Genomic DNA, 13,841 nt, shown 5'->3' on the forward strand with positions numbered 1-13,841 from the left:
TCCCTTCATAGTAGTTACCCTTATTTTTGCCATATATATATAAGTTGTTGTCTCTTCATAATTATCAGATAGTTTCTTCTAACAGATCAAAATATACCCTAAATCTCTAGTGTATGGTTTTGTTCTACTCTCCTGACTGATCACATTCTTTCCCTTTTTTTTTCTTTTTTTAAAAAATCCTCTTCTTTCTTTTTTCAAACTTCTTATAAATTCCTATTATAAAATTTTTTATAATTTCCATCTTTACAGTCATATTCCATCCCTTCATCATCTCAACCCTTATTTTTGTACATACATAAGTTTTTCTTTCTTTAAAATTTTGGGAGGCACTTTTCTCTAAAAGACCAAAATACACCCAAAATCTAGTGTGTGGCAATGATCTATGCACCAGCCTGATCATATTTGATCATATTCAGGTTTATTTTTGTTGTTCTGTTTTTGTTTGTTTTTATCGTTTTCTTTTTCTTTTTTTTTTTCTTTTTCTTTTTTCTTTTTTTCCCTTTCTTCTCTCCCGGCTTCAGGTCTTTTCTGATTTATTTAGAGTATATTTTCTGGGGATGTTGTTACCCTGTTAGCATTTTGTTCTCTCATAAATCTATTCTCCTCTGGACAAAATGACAAGAAGGAAAAAATAACCTCCACAAAAAGAACAAGAGGTAGTACCAACTGCCAGGGACCTACTCAATACGGACATTAGTACGATGTCAGATCTAGAGTTCAGAATGATGATTTTAAAGATACTAGCTGGGCTTGAAAAAAACATGGAAGTTATTAGAGAAACCCTTTCTGGAGAAATAAAAGAACTAAAATCTAACCAAGTCGAAATCAAAAAGGCTATTAATGAGGTGCAATCAAAAATGGGGGCGCTAACTGCTAGGATAAATGAGGCAGAAGAGAAAATCAGTGATATAGAAGACCAAATGATGGAAAATAAAGAAGATGAGAAAAACAGAGATAAACAACTACTGGATCACGAGGGCAGAATTCAAGATATAAGTGACCCCATAAGACGAAACATTAGAATAATTGGGATCCCAGAAGAAGAAGAAAGAGAAGGGCAGAAGGTATATTGGAGCAAATTATAGCAGAGAACATCCCTAATTTGGGGAAGGAAACAGGCATCAAAATCCAGGAGGCACAGAGAACCCCTCTCAAAATCAATAAAAATAGGTCAACACACTGACATCTAATAGTAAAACTTACGAGTCTCAGAGACAAAGAGAAAATCCTGAAAGCAGCTCAGGAGAAGAGATATGTAACCTGCAATGATAGAAACATTAGATTGGCAACACACCTATCCACAGAGACCTGGCAGGCCAGAAAGGACTGGCATGATATATTCAGAGCACTAAAGGAGAAAAATATGCAGCCAAGAATACTATATCCAGCTAGGCTGTCAATGAAAATAGAAGGAGAGATAAAAAGCTTCCAGGACAAACAAAAACTAAAAGAATTTGCAAACACAAAACGAGCCCTACAAGAAATCTTGAAAGGGGTCCTCTAAGCAAAGAGAGAGCCTAAAAGCAACATAGACCAGAAAGGAACACAGACAATATACAGTAACAGTCACCTTACAGGAAATACAATGGCACTAAATTCCTATCTTTCAATAGTTACCCTGAATGTAAATGTGCTAAATGCCCCAATCAAAAGACACAGGCTATCAGATTGGATAAAAAAACAACACCCATCAATATGCTGTCTGCAAGAGACTCATTTTAGACCGAAAGACACCCCTAGATGGAAAGTGAGGGGGTGGAAAACAATTTACCACGCTAATGGACACCGAAAGAAAGCTGGGGTGGCAATCCTTATATCAGACAAATTACATTTTAAACCAAGACTGTAATAAGAGATGAAGAAGGACACTATATCCTACTTAAAGGGTCTATCCAACAAGAAGATCTAACAATGGTAAATATCTATGCCCCTAACATGGGAGCAGCCAATTATATAAGCCAATTAATAACAAAAGCAAAGAAACACATTGACAACAATACAATAATAGTGGGGGACGTTAACACCCCCCTCACTGAAATGGACAGGTCATCTAAGCAAAAGATCAACAAGGAAATAAAGACTTTAAATGACACACTGGACCAAATGGACTTCACAGACATATTCAGAACATTCCATCCCAAAGCAACAGAATACACATTCTTCTCTAGTGCCCATGGAACATTCTCCAAAATCGATCACATCCTAGGTCATAAATCAGGTTTCAACTGGAACCAAAAGATTGGGACCATTCCCTGCCTATTTTCAGACCACAATGCTTTGATACTAGAACTCAATCACAAGAGGAAAGTCAGAAAGAACTCAAATACATGAAGGCTAAAGAGCATTCTACTAAAGAATGAATGGGTCAACCAGGAAATTAAAGAAGAATTTAAAAAATTCATTGAAACCAATGAAAATGAAAACACAACTGTTCAAAATCTTTGGGATGCCGCAAAGGCAGTCCTAAGAGGAAAGTATAGAGCAATACAAGCCTTTCTCAAGAAACAAGAAGGTCTCAAGTACACAACCTCACCCTACACCTAAAGGAGCTGGAGAAAGAACAGCAAATAAAGCCTAAACCCAGCAGGAGACCAGAAATAATAAAGATCAGAGCAGAAATCAATGAAATAGAAACCAAAAGAACAGTAGAACAGATCAATGAAACTAGGAGCTGGTTCTTTGAAAGAATTAACAAGACTGATAAACCCGTGGCCAGACTTATCAAAAAGAAAAGACAAATGACCCAAATCAACAAAATCATGAATAAAAGAGGAGAGATCACAACCAACACCAAAGAAATACAAACAATTCTAAGAACATATTATGAGCAACTCTATGCCAGCAAATTAGATAACCTTGAAGCAATGGATGCATTCCTAGAGATGTATCAACTACCACAACGGAACCAGGAAGAAACAGAAAACCTGAACAGACCTATAACCACTAAGGAAATAGAAGCAGTCATCAAAAATCTCCCAAAACACAAAAGCCCAGGGCCAGATGGCTTCCCAGGGGAATTCTACCAAACATTTCAAGAAGAATTAATACCTATTCTTCTGAAACTGTTCCAAAAAATAGAAATGGAAGGAAAACTTCCAAACTCGTTTTATGAGGCCACCATTACCTCGATCCCCAAAACAGACAAAGACCCCATCAAAAAGGAGAATTACAGACCAATATCCTTGATGAACACGGATGCAAAAATTCTCACCAAAATACTAGCCAATAGGATCCAACAGTACCTTAAAAGGATTATTTACCACGACCACATGGGATTTATCCCTGGGCTGCAAGGCTGGTTCAACAACTGCAAATCTATCAAAGTGATACAATACATTAACAAAAGAAAGAACAAGAACCATATGATCATTTGAAAAGTACAGTATCCTTTCTTGATCCAAATTCTTCAGACTATAGGCATAGAGGTTACATACCTCAATATCATAAAAGCCATCTATGAAAAACCTACAGTGAATATCATACTCAATGGGGAAAAACTGAGAGCTTTCCCCCTAAGGTCAGGAACGCGGCAGGGATGTCCACTATCACCACTGCTATTCAACATAGAAGTAGAAGTCCTAGCCACAGCAATCAGACAACAAAAAGAAATAAAAGGCATCCAAATCGTCAAAGAAGCAGTCAAACTCTCACTCTTTGCAGATGATATGATACTTTATATGGAAAACTCAAAAGACTCAACCCCAAAACTGCTAGAACTCATACAGGAATTCAGCCAAGTGGCAGGATATAAAATCAATGCACAGAAATCAGTGGCATTCCTATACACCAACAACAAGACAGAAGAAAGAGAAATTAAGGAGTCGATCCCATTTACAATTGCACCCAAAACCATAAAATACCTAGGAATAAATCTAACCAAAGAGGCAAAGGATCTGTACTCAGAAAACTATAAAATACTCATGAAGGAAATTGAGGAAGACACAAAGAAATGGAAAAACGTTCCATGCTCATGGATTGGAAGAACAAATATTGTGAAGATGTCAATGCTACCTAGAGCAATCTACACATTCAATGCAATCCCCATCAAAATACCATCCACTTTTTTCAAAGAAATGGATCAAATAATCCTAAAACTTGTATGGAACCAGAAAAGACCCCGAATAGCCAGAGGAATGTTGAAAAAGAAAAACAAAGCTGGCGGCATCACAATTCCAGACTTCCAGCTCTATTGCAAAGCTGTCATCATCAAGACAGTATGGTACTGGCACAAAAACAGACACATAGATCAAGGGAACAGAATAGAGAGCCCAGAAATGGACCCTCAACTCTATGGTCAACTCATCTTTGACAAAGCAGGAAAGAATGTCCAATGGAAAAAAGACAGTCTCTTCAACAAATGGTGTTGGGAAAATTGGACAGCCACATGCATAAGAATAAAACTGGACTATTTCCTTACACCACACACAAAAATAGACACAAAATTTTTGAAAGACCTAAATGTGAGACAGGAGTCCATCAACATCCTAAAGGAGAACAGAGGCAGGAGCCTCTTTGACCTCAACCACAGCAACTTCTTCCTAGAAACATCGCCAAAGGCAAGGGAAGCAAGGGCGAATATAAACTCTTGGGACCTCATCAAGATAAAAAGCTTTTGCACAGCAAAAGAAACAGTCAACAAAACCAAAAGACAACCGACAGAATGGGAGAAGATATTGGCAAATGACATATCAGATAAAGGGCTAGTATCCAAAATCTATAAAGAACTTCTTAAACTCAACACCCAAAGAACAAATGATCCAATCAAGAAATGGGCAGAAGACATGAATAGACATTTTTCCAAAGAAGACATCCAAATGGCCAACAGACACATGAAAAAGTGCTCAGCATCGCTCGGCATCAGGGAAATCCAAATCAAAACCTCAATGAGATACCACCTCACACCAGTCAGAATGGCTAAAATTAACAAGTCAGGAAATGACAGATGTTGACAGGGATGTGGAGAAAGGGGAACCCTCCTACACTGTTGGTGGGAATGCAAGCTGGTGCAACCACTCTGGACAACAGTATGGGGGTTCCTCAAAAAGTAGAAAATAGAGCTACCATATGATCCAGCAATTGCACTACTGGGTATTTACTCCAAAGATACAAATGTAGGGATCTGAAGGGGTATGTGTACCCCGATATTTATAGCAGCAATGTTCACAATAGCCAAACTGTGGAAAGAGCCAAGATGTCCAACGACAGATGAATGGATAAGAAGATGTGGTATATATATATAATGGAATAATATGCAGCTGTCAAAAGGAATGAGATCTTGCCATTTACAGTGACATGGATGGAACTGGAGGGTGTTATGCTGAGCGAAATAAGTCAATCAGAGAAAGACATGTATCATATGACCTCACTGATATGAGGAATTCTTAATCTCAGGAAACAAACGGAGGGTTGCTGGACTGGGGGTTGGGGTGGGAGGGATGGGGTGGCTGGGTGATAGACACTGGGGAGGGTATGTGCTATGATGAGCGCTGTGACTTGTGCAAGACTGTTGAATCACAGATCTGTACCTCTGAAACAAATAATGCAATATATGTTAAGAAAAAAATAAAGAAGACGAAGATAGCAGGAAGGGAAGAATGAAGGGGGGGGAATTGGAGGGGGAGACGAACCATGAGAGATGATGGACTCTGAAAAACAAACTGAGGGTTCTAGAGGGGAGGGAGGTGGGAGGATGGGTTAGCCTGGTGATGGGTATTAAAGAGGGCACGTTCTGCATGGAGCACTGGATGTTATGCACAAACAATGAATCATGGAACACTACATCAAAAACTAATGATGTAATGTATGGTGATTAACATAACAATAAAAATTTTTTAAAAATTGGTGACGACACATCATGATGTGAGAAGCTAAGGAAAAACATTGGCATAGGATCCTAAAGTTTTAGTTTGTAGGGTGAAGAAAAAAAATAGCACATATAGTTCCTATTTTATAGTTTCCTGAAAGACCGATCCCACATTCAACATTTTTTTTAGAGCCCTTGTGACATCCTTATTCCTAAGACTATAAATTAAAGGGTTTAGAACAGGAGTGAGTATGGTATAAAAGACAGATACAATCATGTCCTTCTCAGGGGTGTGGTAGGAGGTGGGAAGCATGTAGGTATAGATGGAAGCGCCATAGAAGAGGATGACCACCATCATATGGGAAGAACAAGTGGCAAAGGCCTTCTTCCGTCCCTCTGCTGAGTTCATCCTGTGGATGGTGAAGAGGATGAAAGAATAGGAGCTTGAAATGACTGTCACAGGGATGAGGAGCATGAGGACACAACACAGGTACATGAGTGTCTCATAGAGGGAAGTGTCTGAGCAGGAAAGCTTCATTACAGCAGGGACCTCACAGAAGAAATGGTGGATCTCCCGCGATCTGCAGAAGGGGAAGGTCATGGTGACGGGTGTGAGCACAAATCCATCCACAGATCCCAGAAACCAGGAGGAAGACACCAAGAGGAGACACACCCTATGGTTCATGAGGATAGAATAACGGAGTGGATGGCAGATGGCCACATAGCGGTCATAGGCCATGGCAGCAAGAAGAAAAAATTCTGAACCTCCTAGTGTCAGATACAGAAACATCTGCATCCCACACTCAGGGGCTGAGATCTGTTTCACACCCATGACCTGGTCCATGAGCATCTTGGGCACAGTGACAGAAATGTACATCACATCCATGAGAGACAACTGGGTGATAAAAAAGTACATGGGGTTATGAAGGTGAGCATCACAGTGGATCAGAAGGATCAGGATGGTGTTTCCAGACAAGGCCATCAGGAAAACTACAAAAATGACCAAACAAAGGAGAGCTGGGTACTTGAATTGACTGAAGAGTCCCACTAGGTCAAAATCTGATCGTCCGGTATGGTTTGCCACCCAAGTGGTGTTCTCCATTGGATTTTACCTGGTGCACCAAGGAGAACTATGGTGTTAATAGATCACTTCTGGGATACAAGCACCTGAAATAAATGTTTAGGGAGCTTGAGTGTGTGTGTGTGTGTGTGTGTGTGTGTGTGTGTGTGTGTGTTTGCATTTTTACATATGGCAACCCGGTGTGCCAATAAACAGAAGTTCCAAGGACCTGTAAATTTTAGGATTATAAATTACTTGTAATTGAACAAATTTAATAGAAATCTAAGAATTCACAACTCTGGGTCAAAAATATGAATACTTTAATAATTCCACTGCTGGATATGTATTTCCCCAAAGAAAACAAAACCACTATCTATCTGTACCCCATGTTTATTTTTTTTCAAATCTTCATATGACCTTTAATTTTTAAATGTTTATTTAAATTCGAGTTAATTAACTCACAGTGTAATATTAGTTTCAGGTGTAGAATGTAATGAGTCAGCATTTTCATACAATACCTGGTGTTCATAACAAGTATACTCTTAATCCCCACAAACTATTTAACCCATCCCCACACCCACCTCCATTCTGGTAACCATCAGTTTGTTCTCTATGTTTAAGAGTCTGTTTCTTGGTTTGCCTCTCTATTTTTTTCCCTTTGTTCATTTGCTTTGTTTCTTAAATTCCACATGCAAGTGAAATCATATGGTATTTCTCTTTCTCTGACTTATTTTGCTTAGCATAATACTCTCTAGCTCCATCTATGCCATTGCAAATGGCAAGTTTTCAAACTTTTTATGGTTGAGTAATATTCCATTGTTTATTTTTATATTCACCCATATGTTTACTGCATCATTATTTACAATAGCCAAGATATGGAAACAATCTAAGTTTCCTTCAATAGACAAATGGATAAAGAAGGAATGGTGTGTGTATGTGTGTGCATATATATGTTTGTGTATGAGTATATTTGTGTGTGTGTGTGTATATATATATTATATATGGTATCTATTCATATATATATTTGCCACTATAATAGTGAATGAGATTCTGCCCTTTTTTACAACAGACGCACCGGGGTATTATGGTAAGTGAAATAAATCAGACTGAAGAAAGACAAATATTACAGAATTTCACTCATATGTGGAATCTAAAAACACAAATGAATAAACAAACAAAAAAACAGTATGAGACCTAGAAATATAGAGAAGGAACTGATGGTCTCCAGAGGGAAGAGCTACAGGATGATGGGCAGAATGAGTGACAGGGAATGGAAGATACAGTCTTCTAGTTAGAAGTAAGTCACAGGAATGAAAGACACAGCATAAGGAATATAGCCAATGATATTGTAATAGTGTTGTATAGTGACAGATGGAAGGTACACTTGCTGTAAGCATAACATAACATATAACTTGTTGAATATCTATGTTGCATGCCTGAAACTACTGTAACATTGTGTGTCAAGTACATTCAAATAAAAGAAATTTAAATAGTGGTAACTTACAGTAAGATTGACAAAGTTCAAGGTCATGAGATTTCCTGATGATAGACAATGTTGTTTATCAATGAGTATGGAAATTTTCAGAATCACTGCCATATAAAAACACACAAAAAGTGAATCATTGAAAAGAAGACAATAAAATCTCTTATTTATAGACTTTTTTTATTGAAATCAAAGTTGAATCCACCTTTCTGGTTTAAGGATCCAACTGGATCTTAAAAACTCTTAGAGATATATTCCATATAAGAAAGATTTAGAAAGTAACTGAAACATAACTTGGGGAATATTTATACAAAAATTTGAACCCCCATTGTCTGTATGGTCTGGCCAGACTGTGATGCTCTGTGGGTGTACAGAGTGTTCCATGCATCCCCAGCAGCATATCAGGGTACTCACCAATGACCAACCCCTTAGATACCCTAGGGACATCAATTTAGGAGCCCAAACTTTGAGGTTATACTGTGTGGGTCCAGATTATCCTCTACACACAATCCCTTTGTTCATTTTACATTAAACAAGATTCAGGATTAAATGGTATAAAATAATGAAAGTGGTAATGAACATTACCAGTTACAGATGATTAAGCACATATATTGTTAATTTAAAGAGCTAATATCTATGGTGATTATTATGCAAAATCTGTGTAAGAAATGGCAGTTACCATTTGTGTTTTATGATATAAGATGAATTACTTCAGTTTGACAGTTTTAGTATCTATTCATACACATAGGAATTAAGATTTGATAATTTCTGTAGTCCCAGACTTTATACATATATACATGAATATATAAATATAAATATATAAGATATATTTATTATTTTTACTCTGGTTAAGCAGATCTTTATGGAAAATCCTACCTTAGTTCTATCTAGTACATGCTTCTCCAACTTCATCTACTTAAATCTCCTACCATTTGTTCTAAATCTCAGGAAGAAGAATTAGCAACTACAAGATCATTGCCATTTATAAGACAAGGCTTTGGTTGTTTTTACAAACATATCTACTTTATTGTCTATAGTAATCTATTTTTCAAGGAAACTGAGATGTAAAGAGCAAAACTGAGCAACGCTGAGTTTGTCTCTGACTACAATACAACCCCCTCAAAAAAAATCTGGCTACTTGAAGCCTACATCTGTGTTAAATGCTGAAGACAAAAGAAAAATTAAATCAATTACACTGAAGGAGGTCACAGTCCATCTATTCAGGCAAAAATAGTGTGTGTGTGTGTGTGTGTGTGTGTGTGTGTGTGTGTGTGTGATTTGAGATATAAGTAGAATTTTAAAATAGTGCAAAATAAACAAGAAAGAACAATGGAAGTAAAATATACCTGTCCTTTCTGAAAAGAATCACTAATAACTTCTTTTTCATTTTCTGTTCTAGAGAACAAATCTTTGCAACTTCTCAATTACTGACATATCAAATGTTAAATTTTAAAAGTCCTTACCAACAAAAAAAAGAAATATTGGCTCTTCTCTCTAGGAAGAATTTAGGAATGATTATGATACAGGGATATTTCAGGAATAAATTCTGACTTTCAAAGCATTGCATACTTTTGTAATGATTACAAAGATTAATTATAATATTCAACTTATTAATAGTCCCAAGTTCCAAGGTTCTAAAGCAATAGATAACACTGAAAATTAATTTGATGCCTTAACATAAATATCCAACAAATCTGGTACACATTATATCAAAAAATATAATCTTATTTTCATTTTCCACCCCCACTAACAGATAAAAGCTGACCTCTGGGCAAAATTTTAAAACAGCCCAATAAAAGCAAAATATACCTGCTGTCTCAGTCAACGTTTTTGGTCAAATGAAGCAAATCTCTGTTGCTCTTTGGTAAATAGGAGTCACTGTGATCAAGCCACTCTGAACACCAGACAGACAATGGAATGCTATCTGTGTCATGTTACAACTGGCCATCCTGTTCATTCTTACTTTCTCTACCCAGTTGTTTGAGTTTACTGTAAACAGAACAGTACATATTTAAATTGGGGAATTAATAGTGTGATAAGGACACCTGAATGGCTCAGTAGTAGAGCATGTGACTCTTGATCTTGGGGTTGTGAGTTTGAACTCCATATTGGGCATAGAGTTTACTAAAAATTAAAAAAAAAATTTTAAATTAAAAATTTCAAACTATCCCTTTGTTTTTTTTTCTTTTAAATAGTGGTGGTAGAAAATCAAATCTAACTTGAAGCTAACAAAATTCCAGAAATTGTTCTATTGTTCTATATCATTCTATATTTCACTTCCCCAAGAATCAATGAAGTATTTAATCATCTTATTTTCTCCTTTTACAAATTAAATAATTCTAATTCCCAGGGTAGGCATTTTAACATAAGAATAATGAAAGAGAAAGTTATTTAAAAAGTGGGGTAGGGCGCCTGGGTGGCTGTCAGTTAAGCGTCTGCCTTCAGCTCAGGTCATGATCTTGGGGTCCTGGGATTGAGCCCCATGTTGGGCTCCTTGTTCAGACAGGAATCTGCTTCTCCCTCTCCCCCTGCCCCTCCCCCCACTCATGCGCACGCACGCATGCTCTGTCTCTCCCAAATAAATAAAGTCTTAAAAACAAATTACTAGGTAACTGCTTAGCATCACACAATTCACCTGAAGGTGGATTTTTGTCTCAATCTCAAATCAGGTGATAGAATCCAGAGCCTATAATTCTGCTGTCACTCCCTAGAATACTATCTTCCCTCCACAGTCTACAGTTTAGGTCTTATCACTCACTGTCAGTTTCATCTAAGAAACATAAATATAATTGAGACATTAGTTTCAGTTTTCTAACTATCAAAAATAATGCCGACTCAAAGTAAAATAAGTCCCATGTCCATACATAAATGGAAATCAAAAAGCCATTTCATAATATGCTGCAGTAAATTATTGCTACAAGAAAGATTCAAACAAAAAGGACAATTAAAAGTACATTTATCTTGATGAGCACTAAGAAATGTAAGAATTGTTGAATCATTATAATATACAACTGAAACTAAATAATACTGTATGTTAATGATACTTGGATTAAAAAATATATCACATTAATAAAAAATATATCACATTTCCTTTTTTTCATAAAAATAGATGATAGGGAAAAATAGGGGAAATATGGTCAAGAATTAATAGCATGTATCAGGAGGAGAACAAGTCAAAAACAATAATTACCCTTTTTGCTCCTGTAATTTTTTCTATATGATTGAACTCAGCATCAGATGATGGCGCAGGTCTTATCCATCTGAGTAATGGAGTGTGACCATGGTATAAAGATAAACAAGACAGTGACATCATCCTGGTTTTACTATGCCCATTATGGGAGTTGAGGTTTGCTGTTGATAAATTCCTTCTGGGACTTTGGAGAAGAATGCAATTAAAAGCTCTAAAAACAACAGCAAAAAGGTAATAGGTATCTGTATTGCAATGTTCTGCTTCTCTCCTCATGTCCTTTTAAAATATTTACTTATTATTAACTGGAAGTCTTTTATTTTTTTTTTAATTTTTTAAAATTTTATTATGTTATGTTAGTCACCATACAAAACATCATTAGTATTTAATGTGGTGATCCACGATTCATTGTTTTCATATAACACCCAGTGCTCCATGCAGTACGTGCCCTCCTTAATACCCATCACTGGGCTAACCCATCCCTCTCCCCCCTCCCCTCCAAAACCCTCAGTTTGTTTCTCACAGTCCTTAGTCTCTCATAGTTCCTCTCTCCCTCTGATTCCCCTCTTTATTTTTCCCTTCCTTCTCCTAATATCCTCCATGATATTCCTTATGTTCTACAAATAAGTGAAACCATAGGATAATTAACTTTCTCTGCTTGACTTATTTCACTCAGCATAATCTCCTCCAGTCCCAACGATGTGGATGTAGAAGTTGGATATTCATCCTTTCTGATGCCTGAGTAATATTCCATTGTATATATGAACCACATCTTCTTTATCCATTCATCTGTTGAAGGGCATCTCAGCTCTTTCCACAGTTTGGTTATTATGGACATTGATATTATGAACTTTGGGGTGCATATTGCCCTTTTTTCACTACATCTGTGTCTTTGGGGTAAATACCCAGGAGTGCAATTGCTGGGTTATACGGTAGCTCTATTTTTAAATTTTTCAGGAACCTCCACACTGTTTTCCAAAGTGGCTGTACCAACTTGCATTCCCACCAACAGTGTAAGAGGGTTCCCCTTTCTCCACAACCTCTCCAACATTTGTTGTTTCTCTCCCTGTCCATTTTTGCCATTCTAACTGGTGTAAGGTGGTATCTCAATGTGGTTTTGATTTGAATTTCCCTGATGGCTAATGATGATGAACATTTTTTCATGTGTCTGTTAGCCATTTGTATGTCTTCTTCAGAGAAGTGTCTTTTCATGGCTTCTACCCACTTTTTGACTTGATTATTTGTTTTTTGGGTGTTGAGTTTGAGAAGTTCTTTATAGATCTAGGATACCAGCCCTTTATCTGTAGTGTCATTTGCAAATCTCTCCTCCCATTCTATGGCTTGCCTCTTTGTTTTGTTGACTGTTTTCTTTGCTGTGCACAAGCTTTTTATCTTGAGGAAGTCCCAAAAGTTCACTTTTGCTTTTGTTTCACTAGCTTTTCGAGATATATCTTGAAAGAAGTTGCTGTGGCCTATGTCAAACAGGTTACTGCCTATGTTCTCCTCTAGGATTTTGATGGATTCCTGTCTCACGTTGAGGTCTTTCATCCATTTTGAGTTTATCTTTGTGTATGGTGTTAGAGAATGGTCGAGTTTCATTCTTCTGCATGTGGCTGTCCAATTTTCCCAGCACCATTTATTGAAGAGACTGTCTTTTTCCCATTGCATGTTTTTTTTCTAGTTCATCAAAGATTATTTGACCATAGAGTTGAGGGTCCATATCTGGGTTCCCTATTCTGTTTCATTGGTCTTTGTGTCTGTTTTTGTGCCAGTACCATGCTGTCTTCATGATTACAGCTTTGTAATATAGCTTGAAACCGGGCAACGTGATGCCCCCAACTTTGTTTTTCTTTTTCAACATTTCCTTGGTGATTCGGGGACTTTTCTGATTCCATACAAATTTTAGGATTGTTTGTTCCAGCACTTTGAAAAATGTCATTGGAATTTTGATCGGGATGGCATTGAAGGTATAGATTGCTCTGGGTAGCATAGACATTTTAACAATGTTTATTCTTCTGATCCATGAGCATGGAATATTTTTCCATCTTTTTGTGTCTTCTTCAATTTCTTTCATGAGTGTTCTGTAGTTCCTACAGTATAGATCCTATACCTCTTTGGTTAGGTTTATTCTAGGTATCTTATGATTTTTGGTGCTATTATAAATGGAATCTGTTCTCTGATTTCTCTTTCTACAGTGGCGTTGTTAGTGTATAAGAAAGCAACTGATTTCTGTGCATTGATTTTTTTATCCTGCCACATTACTGAATTGCTGTATCAGTTCTAGTAATTTAGGGGTGGAGTCTTTTGG

The 13,841-nt window shown here is 36.9% G+C and overlaps 1 protein-coding gene across 1 annotated transcript; it reads right to left on the minus strand.

Annotated features, from left to right (window-relative positions):
• Nucleotides 1-5,942: 5,942 nt before the first annotated feature.
• On the minus strand, nucleotides 5,943-6,905 carry LOC116629296 (olfactory receptor 2T29-like). Its single transcript, XM_032399601.1, has one exon. It carries the CDS (start codon nucleotides 6,903-6,905, stop codon nucleotides 5,943-5,945), a length of 963 nt encoding a protein of 320 aa, XP_032255492.1.
• Between the last annotated feature and the right edge of the window lie 6,936 nt (nucleotides 6,906-13,841).

Source organism: Phoca vitulina, unplaced genomic scaffold (genome assembly GCF_004348235.1).
Source record: "Phoca vitulina isolate PV1807 unplaced genomic scaffold, GSC_HSeal_1.0 scaffold559, whole genome shotgun sequence".
NCBI classification, from domain to species: Eukaryota; Metazoa; Chordata; class Mammalia; order Carnivora; family Phocidae; genus Phoca; species Phoca vitulina.

What these genes read in the sequence shown, in the direction of transcription:
- LOC116629296 (XM_032399601.1), bottom strand. Translation starts at nt 6,905, where the DNA reads ATGGAGAACACCACTTGGGTGGCAAACCATACCGGACGATCAGATTTT.